The sequence below is a fragment of the Odocoileus virginianus genome, chromosome 1 (genome assembly GCF_023699985.2).
Source record: "Odocoileus virginianus isolate 20LAN1187 ecotype Illinois chromosome 1, Ovbor_1.2, whole genome shotgun sequence".
Classification (NCBI taxonomy): domain Eukaryota; kingdom Metazoa; phylum Chordata; class Mammalia; order Artiodactyla; family Cervidae; genus Odocoileus; species Odocoileus virginianus.
In genome coordinates, this window is record NC_069674.1 from 103,283,871 (window position 1) to 103,300,399 (window position 16,529).

General features: G+C 48.1%; 1 protein-coding gene across 5 annotated transcripts in view; it reads right to left on the bottom strand.

Moving 5' to 3' along the window:
* CDK14 (cyclin dependent kinase 14) overlaps positions 1-16,529 on the bottom strand; it is a 642,874-nt gene that overhangs the window by 171,784 nt on the left and 454,561 nt on the right. For all 5 annotated transcript variants that reach the window (XM_020914848.2, XM_020914849.2, XM_070471844.1 and 2 more), the window contains one exon: positions 5,653-5,716. In XM_020914848.2, the coding sequence (XP_020770507.1) occupies positions 5,653-5,716 (64 nt within the window). The remainder of the gene's footprint in view (positions 1-5,652; positions 5,717-16,529) is intronic.

Here is a 16,529-nt window from a genome sequence, read left to right on the forward strand (position 1 = left end):
TGGTCAAGGCTCAGCTAGGAGTGAGCGGGGCCCTGGGAAGGGAAGGTGGTCAAGGCTCAGCTAGGAGTGAGTGGGGCCCTGGGGAGGGAAGGTGGTCAAGGCTCAGCTAGCAGTGAGCGGGGCCACGGGGAGGGAAGGTGGTCAAGGTTCAGCTAGGAGTGAGCGGGGCCACGGGGAGGGAAGGTGGTCAAGGTTCAGCTAGGAGTGAGCGGGGCCACGGGGAGGGAAGGTGGTCAAGGTTTAGCTAGGAGTGAGCGGGGCCACGGGGAGGGAAGGTGGTCAAGGCTCAGATAGGAGTGATCGGGGCCCTGGGGAGGGAAGGTGGTCAAGGCTCAGCTAGGAGTGAATGGGGCCCTGGGAAGGGAAGGTGGTCAAGGCTCAGCTAGCAGTGAGCAGGGCCACGGGGAGGGAAGGTGGTCAAGGTTCAGCTAGGAGTGAGCGGGGCCACGGGGAGGGAAGGTGGTCAAGGTTCAGCTAGGAGTGAGCGGGGCCACGGGGAGGGAAGGTGGTCAAGGCTCAGCTAGGAGTGAGCGGGGCCCTGGGAAGGGAAGGTGGTCAAGGCTCAGCTAGCAGTGAGCGGGGCCCTGGGGAGGGAAGGTGGTCAAGGCTCAGCTAGGAGTGAGCGGGGCCACGGGGAGGGAAGGTGGTCAAGGTTCAGCTAGGAGTGAGCGGGGCCACAGGGAGGGAAGGTGGTCAAGGTTCAGCTAGGAGTGAGTGGGGCCACGGGGAGGGAAGGTGGTCAAGGTTTAGCTAGGAGTGAGCGGGGCCACGGGGAGGGAAGGTGGTCAAGGTTCAGCTAGCAGTGAGCGGGGCCCTGGGAAGGGAAGGTGGTCAAGGCTCAGCTAGGAGTGAGTGGGGCCACGGGGAGGGAAGGTGGTCAAGGCTCAGCTAGCAGTGAGCGGGGCCACGGGGAGGGAAGGTGGTCAAGGCTCAGCTAGCAGTGAGCGGGGCCACGGGGAGGGAAGGTGGTCAAGGCTCAGCTAGCAGTGAGCGGGGCTACGGGGAGGGAAGGTGGTCAAGGCTCAGCTAGGAGTGAGTGGGGCCACGGGGAGGGAAGGTGGTCAAGGCTCAGCTAGGAGTGAGCGGGGCCACGGGGAGGGAAGGTGGTCAAGGCTCAGCTAGCAGTGAGCGGGGCCACGGGGAGGGAAGGTGGTCAAGGCTCAGCTAGGAGTGAGTGGGGCCACGGGGAGGGAAGGTGGTCAAGGCTCAGCTAGGAGTGAGTGGGGCCATGGGGAGGGAAGGTGGTCAAGGCTCAGCTAGGAGTGAGCGGGGCCACGGGGAGGGAAGGTGGTCAAGGCTCAGCTAGCAGTGAGCGGGGCCACGGGGAGGGAAGGTGGTCAAGGCTCAGCTAGGAGTGAGCGGGGCCACGGGGAGAGAAGGTGGTCAAGGCTCAGCTAGGAGTGAGTGGGGCCACGGGGAGAGAAGGTGGTCAAGGTTCAGCTAGGAGTGAGCGGGGCCACGGGGAGAGAAGGTGGTCAAGGCTTAGCTAGGAGTGAGCAGGGCCACGGGGAGAGAAGGTGGTCAAGGCTCTGCTAGGAGTGAGTGGGGCCACGGGGAGGGAAGGTGGTCAAGGCTCAGCTAGGAGTGATTGGGGCCCTGGGAAGGGAAGGTGGTCAAGGCTCAGCTAGCAGTGAGCGGGGCCACGGGAGGGAAGGTGGTCAAGGCTCAGCTAGCAGTGAGCGGGGCCACGGGAGGGAAGGTGGTCAAGGCTCAGCTAGGAGTGAGCGGGGCCCTGGGAAGGGAAGGTGGTCAAGGCTCAGGTAGCAGTGAGCAGGGCCACGGGGAGGGAAGGTGGTCAAGGCTCAGCTAGGAGTGAGCTGGGCCACCGGGAGGGAAGGTGGTCAAGGCTCAGCTAGGAGTGAGCGGGGCCACGGGGAGGGAAGGTGGTCAGAGGAGGGAAGAGAGAGACCCCATGGAAACTGCACACCGGAAACCGCGCACGAGCTGGATAACAATCCCAGCCAGCCCAGTCTCTGATGTCCAAGGGCCCATCAGTGTTTCTGGAATGATTTCATGTAGTCACACTGAAATTGTTTTCACAGGTTAAACAGACCTATACACGTCATTTTTAATAGGGGAAAATGAACTAAAGAAACCTGGAAAGTGTTTATCCTGTTATATCTTATACCACTTGGTCCATTATGAAACACCATAATGACTTTCTACCAATTTAAAAATCAGTTCCACTGAGGGGTTTTTAATTTTTCCTTTTAAAAAATAAACTTGATTTACTTTAAAAAAAGAAGACGACCACGAAGAAGGAGAACCTGTGCAGGGATGTTTATAACATTTCTATTCATTAGTTCCCAAACCTGGGACAATCAAGATGTGCTTCAGTAGGTGAATGACCACATAAGCAGGGGCGCATCCAGATAGTGGGACATTATTCAGCGCTAAAAAGAAACGAGCTATCAAGCCAGGAAAAGATCTGGACAGACCTTAAAGGCATATTAGTGAGTGAAGGCAGCCAATCTGAAAAGGAACATCCTGTATGATTACAATTATATGACATTCTGGAAAAGGCACCACTATGAAGAGTAAAAAGATCAGGGGTTGCCAGGGGTGAGTGGACAGGGAGGGGTAAAGAAGCAGAATGCAGAGGAGTCTCAGCGCAGTGAAGCTACCCTGTATGATACCACAGTGGTGGCCACAGTCATAATAGGCTTCCCAGGTGACTCAGGGGTAAACAGTCGGCCTGCCAAGGCAGGAGGCACAGGTTCCATCCCTGGATTGAGAAGAACCCCTGGAGGAGGAAATGGCAACCCACTCCAGTATTCTTGCCTGGAAAATTCCATGGACAGAGGAGCCTGGCAGGCTACAGTCCATGAGGTTCTCAAAGAGCTGGACACAACTAAGCACGTACATGCACAGACCCACAGAATGTACCACGCCAAGAACACACCCTAATATAATCTGTGGACACTGAGGACAATGATGTGTCAGTGGAGGTTCATCAGACTGTAACAAACATACCAACTGGTGGGGGACGCTGATAAATGGGGGAGGCTGCACATGTGTGGGGGGGGTGTATACCAGAAGTCTCTGCCCCTTCTGCTCAGTTTTGCCTTGAACCTAAATCTGCTCTTAAAAAGAAAGTCTATTAAACAAAGCAAAACAAAGCACGTCTTCAAGGCTCAGACTTTCTTATTGTCCCTGAGACTTACTAAGGCACTCTTTGGGAATAGAATGAGGAGGGGGAAAATAGAATGAGGAGGGGGTGGGGCAGGTGGGCCCTAGCATAGTATTTTCTCCTCTGGGAATATGCAACTTCTTTCCCAGGGCTCCCCTGATGGTCTCAGAAGACTCTCTTTGCCTCAGTCTATTATTTTCTCTCTCCTGGACTCCACCCAAGGGAACTCAGGAAGCATGTATCACATGTACTCTCACCCACAAGCCCTAAGCATTATGTGGACGGTGTTTTCTCCTTGTCAGCATCCATACCTTATGCACATCTAAATACATTATTCTTCTGGATCCCCGTTACATTTTTTTTTTCCTTCTTAATTTTATTTATTTATTTTGTTGCTGGGCCCCCAGGCTTTCTCCAGTTGTGGAGCTCAGGCTTCTCATTGCAACGGCCTCTCTTGCTGCGGAGCACGGGCTCTGGCGTGTGCAGGCTGAGCAGCTGTGGGGTATGGGGTTAGCTGCCTGGAGGCCTGTGGGATCCTCCGGGACCAGGAGAGTTCCCAACCACGGGACCACCAGGGGAGTCCCCCATTACCTTTTATATATCTGTGGTTGCACTTATACATAAAATTAATAACTTAAACATATATATACACATGTGTGTATGTATATATATATATACCTTAATTATATATGTCTATCATCAGAGTCACATAAATAATCCTTATTTTAAACATTCAATATAATTCAGGGCAACAGACATTTATTGAACCAAAATATGTACCAGTCACTGTCCTTGATCTCATGAAGTTCTCAAACTGTTAGTTCAATTTGCATTACATCATAGTACTTTCCCAGAACACATTTAATAAGTGCTTTTGTATGCTGTTGATAAAGATAAATCTATTCATACCAAAATAAACCAATTACTCCATGTTTTCTAGTCCAGAAACTTGGCAGACCAAATGACTATCTTAATTGTTCCTTTCTGCATCTAACTTTATTCATTTAAACTCTTTTCATATTCTCTGTTTTATTTCCCTAGGACTTAAGGTTTTAGATATTAACACAAGGAAGCTAGCCTTCTTCAAGAGCCCACACTTGGAATATTTATAAAGAGCTCTGTTCTCACTTAAACTCCATAAAAGCAGTTAGAGAATGCTTCTTGCTCAGTTAAAGAAAGAGAAGACAAAATCCACGTTCAACTGGTAACTTTCTATAGTCTTTCAGAACACAGAGGTTATTTAAAATATTCAGTAAAAGTACAGAGTCCTTGGGGCAGCCAAAGAAGATAAAAGAATTTTCAGCACACCGTATACTTTCCGAAGAGAAATATTGAGAACAAAAATAGTTTCCCAGCTCAGTCATTCTTTGGGATTGACAGTTAATTCCTGATGGTCCCCCAGGAGAGAGGAAGGGGAGAAAAAGAGTGTGCCTGACTCCTGTAACAGTAATTATTCACAGCTCTTTTCCCTCATAAAGTAATAGACCGTTAGAGCGTCCACAAAATTCCCTTCAGTAATTTAATGGTAGGGCTTCTGCAGTGGCTCAGACACAAGACTCTGCCAGCAACACAGGAGATCCGAGTTTGACCCCTGGGTTGGGAAGACCCCCTGGAGAAGGAAGTGGTAACCCACACCAGTATTCTTGCCTGGAGAATTCCATGGACAGAGGAGTCTGGCAGGTTACAGTCTGTCAAAGACTCGCAAAGAGTCGGACACGACTGCGCGACTAACAACTTTAACTTTCTGCATTTTATAATTCATGTTTTTTAACCCAAGAAAAGACAAACAAAAGTATACTTTACAGTAATTCACCCCACTTATTTTTATTAAGTTTCCAATTCTAAAGCTTTCGTTCGCCTATAAAAATGACATAGACCATTTTGAGATTCTTCCAAGTGTCATTATTAAAACTAGAAGTTTCTTGACTGCCACCTACTGGTAAGAAAAAAAGTGACAACATTTTAAAAGTCACATTTTCTCTCGGATTTTCTGGTTCAGGGTGTAAGTATTTTATTTTTATTTTTTTCAGGGGTGTAAATATTTTAACTTTTTTTATAGAATTTTGGACATATAGCACATTTTCTATGTTTAAACTCAAATTAATTAACCATGTATTACTAGAGTTTTTCAAAATAAATATGATTTTTACTTTCCCAATTTAATACTTTTCTAGTATTATTACTAGAAATCACATAGATGGATTATAGCAGCTAGATTTAAAGTTTGTTTTTCACAGACATGGAACCTAGTCTAACTGATGGTGAAATGAGAGGTCACTTCAAGATTAGCCAGTCAAATCAAACAAAAAACATACGGTGAAACACTGATGAGGGATATCATTCAGTCTATTTTTACCAACAAATAAACTGTGAAGACGAAACAACTCCAATAAGAGGTAGAGTACACAGTGGCAAATGTAGCCAGACTTTTCCAGGTAAAACATGAGCTGCAGGGAGAGTATCTATACATTCACCATTTGCATATCAGAAGCACTTAGTTTTTTGTAATCAGTGAAACATACCTGGCTTAAAATGTGGTAAAGAGTGAACTCCAGGCCATGTGTCCTCATTTGGCGTTCCAAGAACCTAGTGGAGAGCAGGAAATTGTGGAAACAGACTTATTATTTCCAAAGCACTCAAGATTCTCCAGTGTAGAAAACAGTACACTGCATATGATGAAACTCTTGATTTCTTTTTTTTTTTTTTCCGTTATTGTGTGCCAGGGATTTTATTTCAGTAAAAACAGCTAGAGCCACCCAAGTTGAATGTCTGTGTTTTAACAAATGCAGCTAAATGCGGTAAGGCACGTTAAATCTGCTGTGTTTTATCAACTCCAAACTTAAGAAGTAGGCCTAGAATGCAAAGGATGAGCTGTCATCTTCACAGACCTGGATAAAGTATGTCTGTGCCCCTCATGATTCTTTCAAGAGCTTTTGTCCTTCACTGCGGTATCAGACATGTCATCATTTAACAGTTCTAAGAATTCTGTTACTTCTTCCCCCACATCCGCTCTCTGGGCAGCAGAATGTTTCAAAGGACAGACGGCTTGGGATGCTAGCATTCCCCACTGGTTGCACTATTTGTCATAGTTAACAGCTTCAGTCACGTGACACAGAGTTCCTTCATCCCCAGATACTGTTCTCCCAACACTATCTTTTTCTTTGCACACTTTCAGCTTCTTTCCCCATTGTCAACTACAAATTGGCACGTGCCAAGCATCGCTGATGGCTCAGATGGTAAAGAATCTGCCTGCAACGTGGAAGACCACGGTTCGACCCCTGGGCTGGGAAGCTCCCCTGGAGGAGGGCATGGCAACCCACTCCAGGATTCTTGCCTGGAGAATCCCAGGGACAGAGGAGCCGGGAGAGCTGCAGTCCACGGGATCGGAAAGAGTCAGACACGACTTAGCGACTAAGTACACAGCACAGCACAAGAGCACTGCCAATAACTGAACAGCAGGGGCGTCTGCCATCTGCCTCTGAGGGCAAGAACCCTGTGCGGCTGCTGGCCTCCAACACCCCCTAAGGGAGTCCAGGGTGGGGTGAGGCACTCTGTGCTCCAGGGAATCTGGTGGGACAGGTCTTTAGACAGTTGGATATTTTCAGGAACTGACCTCATGATCCCAATATTTGCATCTCTTCCTATCTAGCAAAGCACTAAATCCCTTCATGGTGACATCAGCTCCTGGTGACTGGCATAAAACCTCTTGTAAAGTAAGGACTTGGTTGCACTGAGCTCCCCCTTCACCAAAACCTCATATATTGACCTTCCCCTATTGCCTCTTTGAAGCTGTCTCTCAGAGCTATCAGAGGTGCTGCCTCCTGGGCTGGGGTCCTCATTTTGTCCCAAATGAAACTTCACTTGCAACTCTGAGGTTGTGCAGCCTTTTCAGTCGACCATCTACTTTTCTATCCCCATGTCAACTTAATAAATGAAACATGAAAGTTGAGAAGTACGTTTTATTTGGTGGAATTTTTAGGACTTCAAGTCCAGGAGACAGCATCTCTAGTGCATCTGAGAGAACTGCTCCAAGGAGACAAGGGGGGCTTGGGGAAGAGTCAGGTTAAGTAGAAGTTTTGCAACAAAGGTCAGGGAGTCTGAACTTCAGAAGTTTTTTTTTTTTTTTTTTTTTTTCAAATTAAAGAAAACCAGTTATCCTGAGTTAAGGAATTTAGTGCTTTTCTCTGTATAGGAAGATGCAAGAGTCTGGGCTCACTGAAATCATTCCTTCCACATGCATCTCAGCTATCTGCGGCCAGAATCCTGTTTTCACATCCTGAATTTCCTCAGGGCTCCCTATAGGGAATGGCTGCAGTCAGATGGATGCTAGAAGGCAGGTATTCTTTCTATCCTGGGTTCCCGCAGGGCTCACCAGCTCACCTTCCAAGGTGGCAGTAATTGCTGATGACTCTGACATCCTTGTTCACTGATACAGCAGGAAATATTCCATTTCTCACCCACAGCGTTTGATTCGGTCAAAGTCATTAAAAGGCAATTCTGGTTCACCTACACCTGGGCACGCTCCTTTTGAATTTTGAGTTCCACCTTCCATAGCTATGGTACTCAGTGATCATGGCAGATCGCTGATGGTTTAGGATCTCAGATCATGGAGACAGAACTGACCACTTCGACCCCCTCCTTGCTAGCCATGGGACCTCACAGAGCTTCAATTTCCTTCTTTGTAAACTGGGGTGATAATGAACGAGGAAACAGAAAGAACAGGCTCTGTCTTGAAAGCAGGACTCCATTGTGGGCCGGACTGTGCACTTTGAGCTCTATGCCCAGTATCTATGGAAACGACACACCAACTGGAAAACCAGGCCCCCGGGAGGAAGAGCCCCAGGGCTCCTACCTAGAGTCTCCGTTGCCTAAAAGAACACCCTAATTATCTGTGTAACCGAATGGAACCATACATTCTATTATGCTTGTTGGGGTATGACCACAGGACTATTGATAACTGTCCACTGTTAACTACCTAGGCTTAAGGTATATGAATCACAAGTTGACTTTGATTATATCTTTTTTCTGCCCTTTGTTCAGACTAGTTTCAGGGAATTTGGGGAGGTGGGTTTGGGCATGTACACTTAGGGTATATAAGGTTTTCACAAAAACTGGTTGGGGTCCTTGGCTAAGAGGAGACTCTGCTTTGGGCCCGCCGGTGTAATAAACTGCACTCCACTATCTGTATCATCCTGAGTGAGTTTGTTTCCCGGAACGTGTGGTTACAACAATAACAGCAACTTCATCACCTGTGGCAGAACCACTACCTGGCATGTGGTAAGCACTACGTAAGAATCAGATACCATTCAAAGCACTCATAGCAAATGGGGTGGGGTCAAGGAGGTCTGGGCAACGGGGGAGAAGCCAGCCCACCCACTTTTTCTATAGGGATCCCCTGATCTGGGGAGACAGTGACAAATGTGTAACTCAAAACCATGATAGGACAATATGTACAATCAAATGAGTTAGGAAGGGGAAGACATAAAGGCAGAAGCTGGAAAAACTAGAGAACTGGCACATCATGGGAGGAAATGATGCTGACTCACTTCATCTCTGCGGATTAGCAAAGTTATGACCAACCTAGTCTGCATATGAAAAAGCAGAGACATTACTTTGCCAAAAAAGGTCCTCTAGTCAAGGCTATGGTTTTCTCGGTGGTCATGTATGGATGTGAGAGTTGGACTGTGAAGAAAGCTTAGTGCCGAAGAATTGATGCTTTTGAACTGTGGTGTTGGAGAAGACTCTTGAGAGTCCCTTGGACTGCAAGGAGATCCAACCAGTCCATCCTAAAGGAGATTCAGTCCTGAGCATTCATTGAAAAGACTGATGCTGAAGCTGAAACTCCAGTACTTTGGCTACCTCATGCGAAGAGTGGACTCATTGGAAAAGACCCTGATGCTGGGAAAGATTGATGGCAGGAGGTGAAGGGGACGACAGAGGATGAGATGGCTGGATGGCATCACCGACTCAACAGACATGAGTTTGCGTAAACTCCGGGAGTTGGTGATGGACAGGGAGGCCTGGCGTGCTGCGATTCATGGGGTTGCAAAGAGTCGGACACGACTGAGCAACTGACCTGAACTGAACTGACCGGGAGGTAAGGAAACAGTCCTGACTGTTCATGCGTTGACTTTCCGGGGGGTGAGGGCTGTGATGGGCTTCCCTCGTGGCTCAGACGGTAAAGAATTCACCTTCACTGTGGGAAAGCTGGGTTCAGTGCCTAGGTCAGAGATCCCCTGGAGGGGGCGTGGCAGCCCACTCCAGCGTTCTTGCCTGGAGAATCCCATGGACAGAGGAGCCTGGCGGGCTACAGTCCATGGGGTCGCAAAGAGTCAGACATGAATGAAGCAACTTAGCACGGACGCACAGAAGGGCTGTGATATCAAAAGGGAGCTTCACTCACTGCTTCACTCACTTTACTTCATCTGCTCTGATGAATTAGGGCTAGACACAGGTACTCCATTCCTCTTGAAACACTGGGTTCAGAGGATCAGACAATACAATTCTTGCAAGCACTAATTAACACTAATATCCACAGGGACTAGATCTGATGGACAGAGTGCCTGATGAACTATGGACGGAGGTTCGTGACTTTGTAAATCTGACAGGGATCAAGACCATCCCCAAGAAAAAGAAATGCAAAAAGCAAAATGGCTGTCTAAGGAGGCCTTACAAATAGCTGTGAAAAGAACAGAAGAGAAAAGCAAAGGAGAAAAGAAAAGATATACCAATTTGAATGCAGAGTTCCAAAGAATAGCAAGGAGAGATATGAAGGCCTTCCTCAGCAATCAATGCAAAGAAATAGAGGAGAACAATAGAATGGGAAGGACTAGAGATCTCTTCAAGAAAATCAGAGATACCAAGGGAACATTTCATGCAAAGATGGGCTCAATAAAGGACAGAAATGGTATGGACCTAACAGAAGCAGAAGATATTAAGAAGAGGTGGCAAGATTACACAGAAGAACTGTACAAAAAAGATCTTCATGACCCAGATAATCACAATGGTGTGATCACTCACCCAGAGCTTGGAATGTGAAGTCAAGTGGGCCTTAGGAAGCATGACTACAAACAGAGCTAGTGGAGATGATGGAATTCCAGCTGAGCTATTTCAAATCCTGAAAGATGATGCTGTTAAAGTGCTGCACTCAATATGTCAGCAAATTTAGAAAACTCAGCAGTGGCCACAGGACTGGAAAATGTCAGTTTTCACTCCAATCCCAAAAAAGGGCAATGCCAAAGAATGCTCAAACTACCACACAATTAAACTCATCTCACATGCTAGTAAAGTAATACTCAAAATTCTCCAAGCCAGGCTTCAGCAACATGTGAACTGTGAACTTCCAGATGTTCAAGCTGGTTTTAGAAAAGGCAGAGGAACCAGAGATCAAATTGCTGACATCTGCTGGATCATCGAAAAAGCAAGAGAGTTCTGGAGAAACATCTATTTCTGTTTTATTGACTATGCCAAAGCCTTTGACTGTGTGGATTACAATAAGCTGTGGAAAATTCTAAAAGAGATGGGAATAGCAGACCACCTGACCTGCCTCTTGAGAAACCTGTATGCAGGTCAGGAAGCAACATTTTGAACTGTACATGGAACAACAGACTGGTTCCATATAGGAAAAGGAGTATGTCAAGGCTGCATATTGTCACCCTGTTTATTTAACTTATATGCAGAGTACATCATGAGAAACGCTGGGCTGGAAGAAGCACAAGTTGGACTCAAGATTGCCAGGAGAAATATCAATAACCTCAGATATGCAGATGACACTACCCTTGTGGCAGAAAGTGAAGAAGAACTCAAGAGCCTCTTGATGAAAGTGAAAGAAGAGAGTAAAAAAGTTGGCTTAAAGCTTAACATTCAGAAAACTAAGATCATGGCATCATGAAGTCCCATCACTTCATGGCAAATAGATGGGGAAACAGTGGAAACAGTGGCTGACTTTATTTTTCTGGGCTCCAAAATCACTGCAGATTGTGACTGCAGCCATGAAATTAAAAAATGCTTACTCCTTGGAAGGAAAGTTATGACCAACCTAGACAGTATACTAATAAGCAGAGACATTACTTTGTCAACAAAGGTTCCTCTAGTCAAGGCTATAGTTTTTCTAGTAGTCATGTATAGATGTGAGAGTTGGACTATAAAGAAAGCTGAGCACCGAAGAATTGATGCTTTTGAACTGTGGTGTTGGAGAAGACTCTTGAGAGTTCCTTGGACTGCAAGGAGACCCAACCAGTCCATCCTAAAGGAGATCAGTCCTGGGTCTTCATTGGAAGGACTGATGTTGAAGCTGAAACTCTAATACTCTGGCCACCTGATGAGAAGAACTGACATTGGAAAAGACCCTGATGCTGGGAAAGATTGAAGGCAGGAGGAGAAGGGGATGACAGAGGATGAGATGGCTGGATGGCATCACCAACTCAATGGACATGAGTTTGAGTAAACTCTGGGAGTTGGTGATGGACAGGGAGGCCTGGCGTGCTGCGGTTCATGGGGTTGCAAAGAGTCAGACACTACTGAGCAACTGAACTTAACTGAATTCATAGGCAGATCTATACAAACAATGTCACAAGGTTGATGGGCTGGGCGAGAGAGGAAGGCAACAGGTAAGAGGAAAAGAGACAAAGATCTGTCAGACATAAACATCTGTGACAACAGTCTCTGCAAGAGGCATGTTCTCTTTTCTTTCCACTAACTCTGATCATTATTTCAAGAAGGCAGACAGTCAGGCATACAGGCAGCAGCCAGCTCACCTGGGGGGTGCTCTGCTTTGAGTTCCCACTGACTTCTGCATTAAGGACAAAGGGATTTCAACAGTATCAAACTTTCTCAACTAACGGGAGAAACTCTCAGCTCAAAACCACATCTTGATCATGGCCAATCCATCACATGAAATAGACCCTCTAAGGTATATTTCAGAGGTGGAGATAGTTGGATGGCATCACCAACTCAATAGACATGAGTTTGAGCAAACTCCAGAGATAGCGAAGGACAGGGAAGCCTGCAGCCCATGGGCTGCAAAGAGTTGGACGCGACTTAGCCACTGAACAACAACAACAAAGTCTTATAAACAATGGATAGTACAGCCAGAATGTGAAATTTGTTCTCTCACTTCCCAGTAAAGGTATAATTGATACCCTGACTGTATCTGCTTCTACAATGGTTATGTTAACAAAGCTTTTTCACAGGCACTATCCTCATCCATAACCAGTGTTCGGTTTCAAAGTGATAATACCGTGGTCATCTCACAAAAATCACCTGCAAAGAAAATACATTAGACTTTCTTTTTCAGTCATTAGAACATTGACTGGTGAAATTCCACACCACAAAAAAATATTCTCCTGTCTACAACTACTGGGCCATTTGCACAGGAAACAGAAAGTGGGCAAAGGAAAAGAAGAACTAGAAGTCAATGTTGCTTCTACAGGAAATATTGCCCATGACAAAGCACCGAAAATACAATATCCTCAGGCATCAATCATAAAGGCAAGACTGACAAGTTCAAGGACATCAGACCATATACAAGGACCACTGAAAAGCCTTCAGTGGCTCAAGCTCTATGACAGCAGCCAGTATATTACAGTGAAACTTGTGCCACTGTTGTTGTTCAGTCACTAAATTGTGTCCAGCTGTTTGTGGACCCATGGACTGCAGCATACTAGGCTCCTCTGTCCTTCACTATCTCCTGGATAAGCGAGAGTCTGCTCAGATTCAAGTCCATTGAGTCAGTGATGCTATCCAACCATCTCATTCTCTGTGGCCCTCTTTTCCTTTTGCCTTCAATGTTTCCCAGCATCAGGGTCTTTTCCAGTGAGTCAGCTCTCCGCATCAGGTGGCCAAAGTATTGGAGCTTCAGCATCAGTCTTTCCAATGGATACTCAGGGTTGATTTCATTTAGGATTCACTGGTTTGTTCTCCTTGCTGTCCAGGGGACTCTCAAGAGTCTTCTCCAATACCACAGCTCAAAAGCATCAGTTCTTCAGCACTCAGACTTCTTTATGGTCCAACTCTCACATTTATACTGAAGAGGAAAAGGTAAAATTTTACCTCCTTCTCCTGCCTCTGTAACTCAGCTTGCTCCTTGCAAAGTCTAGATGACGTAGGTCTCAGAAAGTGGGGACTCACAATACCAGGAACTGAAGCTTATCTCACTCACTCTTGTCCTGCTCTTGGAAATCGCTCCAGTCCTTGCAAACCCTCAAACCCACTTAATCACACCTGTATGTGTATAAAAACTTTGTAATCCCTTTGTTTGGGGCTCAGAGCTTGGAGTGGTAACTCCTCTGGGCCGCCGGTGTAGTAAACCTGAGTTCTCCAACTCTCCGAGCGTGGTGCTTGGTTTCTCGAGCACTGGTTTCTGCAACATTTTTGGAGGCCCCAGTGAGATTCCAACCACGCCTGCCCCTTGAGCCACGCGGACTGGTGGCTTGGCTGGATTGGAGCGGAGGAGCTGGGAGATGAACGAGGAGGCACGCCACCTGATGGTATCCCAAGTTCTGTTCTGGACCGGTGTTCCGACTCTCTGGATGGCCGAGCCCTGACTGGACTCATTGAAGGGACGGACCCACCCACCAGGAATGGCCACAGGGTCAGGTAAGGCCCTGGGACCAGTCCCCAGTCAGGAGGTCCTACCCCAACGGGGAGAAGAGGAGACGGATCATTCCTTGGAGCTCCCAGGAAGGCAGCATCAGAAAGGGAGACCTGGGGACTCGGGAAAAGGGGGGTATCGTGATGACCTCTGAGTGCTTGTGTATGCATGATTGCTGATTGAAGGAAGTGAGAGTGAGCGCCACAGTCTTCGGACTACGGAGCCTGAGAGGGTCTAAAACCTGTGGTTCCGTGACGACCTCATAAGGCTGAAAGGTGGTACCAGTCTCTGGGGAATTTGATCCCGATGAGGCTGGACCGGGTCGGGGGTTTATACTGACCTGCCAATGCTAAGAGGTATCTTAAGTCTCCCTCCGGAGAGTGGCCAGGCAGATGAAAAATGAACATGAATGAGTATGTGGCCTGATCCGCTTGCGCTTCAGGCTCCATTGTGTGGCTTCAGGGCCTTTGTGGCTAGGGAGTCTGAGTGGGCCCTAGTTTGCAGTTCCGTGGTGACCTCATATGGCTCAGGGCCGTGTCTGCCTCTGGGGGACCCAGTCCCTCCCTTGGAGACAGATCAGATCAGAGGTTTACACGGATTCACCAGTGCTAAGAGGGACCTAAGCTCCCTCCGGGGACGCGGCCAAGTGGGCACCTGCACAGTCTCCTCTTTTAAGGGGGCCCCCACCCTTGTCTGTCTTTGCACCACCCACTCAGGCTGGGATCCATAGGGGGGGAGAAATGATTGGTTACAGTTATTCTACTGTCTCCTTGAGCTGACATCTGAGAGATTAGGTTTTCCTGAAAACCCTGCCAGGTAGATTACATTTGTTAACATGGCAGGTGCCTCCAAGACAACAGTTTTAGACTGCATGATAAAGAACTTTAGGAAGGGCTTTGTAGGAGATGACGGAGTCAAGATGGCCCCCAGGAAGCTTTATAATTTATGTGAGCTGGATTGGCTATCCATTGACATTGGATAGCCGCCAGAGGGCACTCTCGACCTGCCCACTGTCCAAGCAGTGCTCCAGGGAGCCACCGGAGCCCAGGACATCCAGATCAGCTTCCGCACACAGACTCCTGGCTTCTAATAGCACGGAACCTGCCCCCATGGGCAAGAGTTTATACTAACAGACAGGGACACAGGAGGGCATTTGTGACTCAACCATTCCGAACAAAGAAAGAAAAAACCCTATATTCCAGGGAGATCCCGTAGAAGACCCACTGCTGCCCCCGCCACATGTCCCCCTGACTCCACAAGCCCCAGCACAGCCAGCGCCAGACCCACTGCCAGACAGTACCCCCCTCCCCCACGCCAACCCCGTGTCCCCTGCACCACCTCAAGAGCAAGACTCCAGCCCCGAGCCAGGAGGGACGCGGCTCTGCTCAGCACAACCATCTAACCAGCTGGCTGAGGCCCATCAGATGCCACTGCGAGAAACTCAAGGTCCTCAACAGTGAAGGAGGATGGCTCAGTCCAGCCTGGTCGCTCCCTCCTCTATCATCAGCCTTCCAGCACTACTGATCTCCTAAACTGGAAACACCATGACCCAGCGTACTGTGATAAACCCCAGACCATGACTGACCTCCTAGAGTCCATTTTCCACACCCATCAGCCCACATGGGACACCTGTCACCAGCCCTTTATGTCTCTCTTCACCACCGGGGAAAGGTCATGCATCTTGACAGAAGCCCAAAAATGGCTCGGAGGTCAAGCCACTGCAGAGGTCTTAGATGTGGAAGGATGGGCACAAGAGGCGATGCTGGAGATGAGACCTCGTTGGGACTTCAACACCAGATAAGGACAAGAAACCCGGGGTCAACACTATGATGCCCTTCTACACGGACTTCGAGCGGGAGCCAGAAAGCCCACCAATATGTCCAAAATGACAACCATAATCCAAAAAGTGGATGAGATCCCCCACCAATTTCTATGGAAGACTGTGTGAAGCATTCAGACATACACCCCATCTGACCCTGAGACAACCGAGAATCAACGGATGATGAACGCTGCCTTTGTGGCTCAATCCCGTGCAGACATCCAATGAAAGCTCCGAAAGCTGGAAGGCATCAGTGGGATGAATGCCACACAGCTCCGGGAGGCAGCAAATAAAGTCTTCGTGGACTGAGACCGTGAAGCCCAACAAGAAGCAGATACAGAAATGAAACAGAAAGCAGCCCTGCCGGCAGCGGCACTGAGGAGCTCAGACCCAGTGCAACAGACCATCCCACGCAGAAAGGGGAAACCAGGCAGAGACCACCACTACCCCACGAGCAGTGCGCCTACTGCAGAGACACCAGACCCTGGAGGAACGAGTGCCCTCATCGCAGAGGGACTAAAGGCTCAAAGAAGTTCAGGCAACCCAACAACGAAAAGTACCAGCCTAAGCCGGCTGTCCAAAACCTTACCAGCCGGGCCAGAGCAGAATCAGACTAGGAAGACAGGGCTCCCTGATCCTGGGCCCCCGGGAGCCCATGGTCATGATGAAATTAGGGGGCCAATCAATGACTTTATGGTGGACCCTGGAGCTGAACACTCCGTGGTAACCACACCTGTGGCTCCCCTCACAGGCCGAATAGAAACTGTTGTCGGGGCCACAGGGGACATGGCAGCCCATGCTCATTTTGCAAGGCCTGTTCATGTCAGCTAGGGAGCCATCTGGGGACTCATGAATTTCTGTCCTTACCGGAACACGTCATTCCCCTGCTGGGTAGAGACTTACTGACGAAACTGGGGATGCAAATCACCTTTGCCCCCAGAAAGCCCACGAGCCTCACCCTGGGGAAACAATCTGCTCTGATGATGGCC